The following is a 632-nucleotide window of genomic DNA, read 5'->3' as shown; positions in this document are numbered from 1 at the left end:
AAAAAAAAAAAAAAAAAAAGTAATAATACCTCGGCATCGTGGACTAGTCCCGGAAAGGTAGTTGACATGTTGGGTTTCTCCGAAAGCTTACGATGCAATTTCCCCCTCCAAAAAAAGAATCGGGAAAAAAATCCAAACTTCTTGTATTTTCCAATTTTTTTTAAGGAAAAAAAAATGTTCTATAGATAGAGATCTAAATTGTAATGGCTTTGCCCGGATCAGATAGCTCCTTGCCTCGTACCCACTTAAAAACCTGTAGGAACAAAATTTTCCCTCTGCACAAAAGCAGCTCCCTGGAACAGATTTTGTACTTGCTGAGTATTTCTTTGGCTGATGTCGTAGGTCCCTTGGTAATATAGAAGTTTTGAAAATTAAGCATCAGCACTGAGAACTGGGAGGACAATAGGCAGAAGAGATTTATCCCAGGAGACAAGGAATAAATATTGTATCTTCGCCTAATAAGGAACTGGAGGTTCTTTCAACATTTTTATCCATTTTTTCCAACCTTTATCATGCTTTTCTATACCGACTGAGGTGGGGACTCATCTCTACAGAGAGCATTTGCACACATTTTATTGTGAAGATAAAGATCCAGCCCCGATATGTGTATATTAGAGATAGAAATATATATT

The 632-nt window shown here is 37.0% G+C and overlaps 1 protein-coding gene across 1 annotated transcript in view; it reads right to left on the bottom strand.

The window, feature by feature from the left end:
• Positions 1-231, bottom strand: part of TFAP2D (transcription factor AP-2 delta) — a 56,253-nt gene extending 56,022 nt beyond the window's left edge. Inside the window, exon 1 of the mRNA XM_040643570.1 lies at positions 30-231. Coding sequence (XP_040499504.1) covers positions 30-68 — 39 coding nt within the window. The 5' untranslated portion in view covers positions 69-231. The remainder of the gene's footprint in view (positions 1-29) is intronic.
• Positions 232-632: the final 401 nt, after the last annotated feature.

The sequence above is a fragment of the Ursus maritimus genome, unplaced genomic scaffold (genome assembly GCF_017311325.1).
Source record: "Ursus maritimus isolate PB19 unplaced genomic scaffold, ASM1731132v1 scaffold_29, whole genome shotgun sequence".
Lineage (NCBI taxonomy): Eukaryota > Metazoa > Chordata > Mammalia > Carnivora > Ursidae > Ursus > Ursus maritimus.
This window is presented reverse-complemented; position numbering and strand designations above follow the sequence as displayed.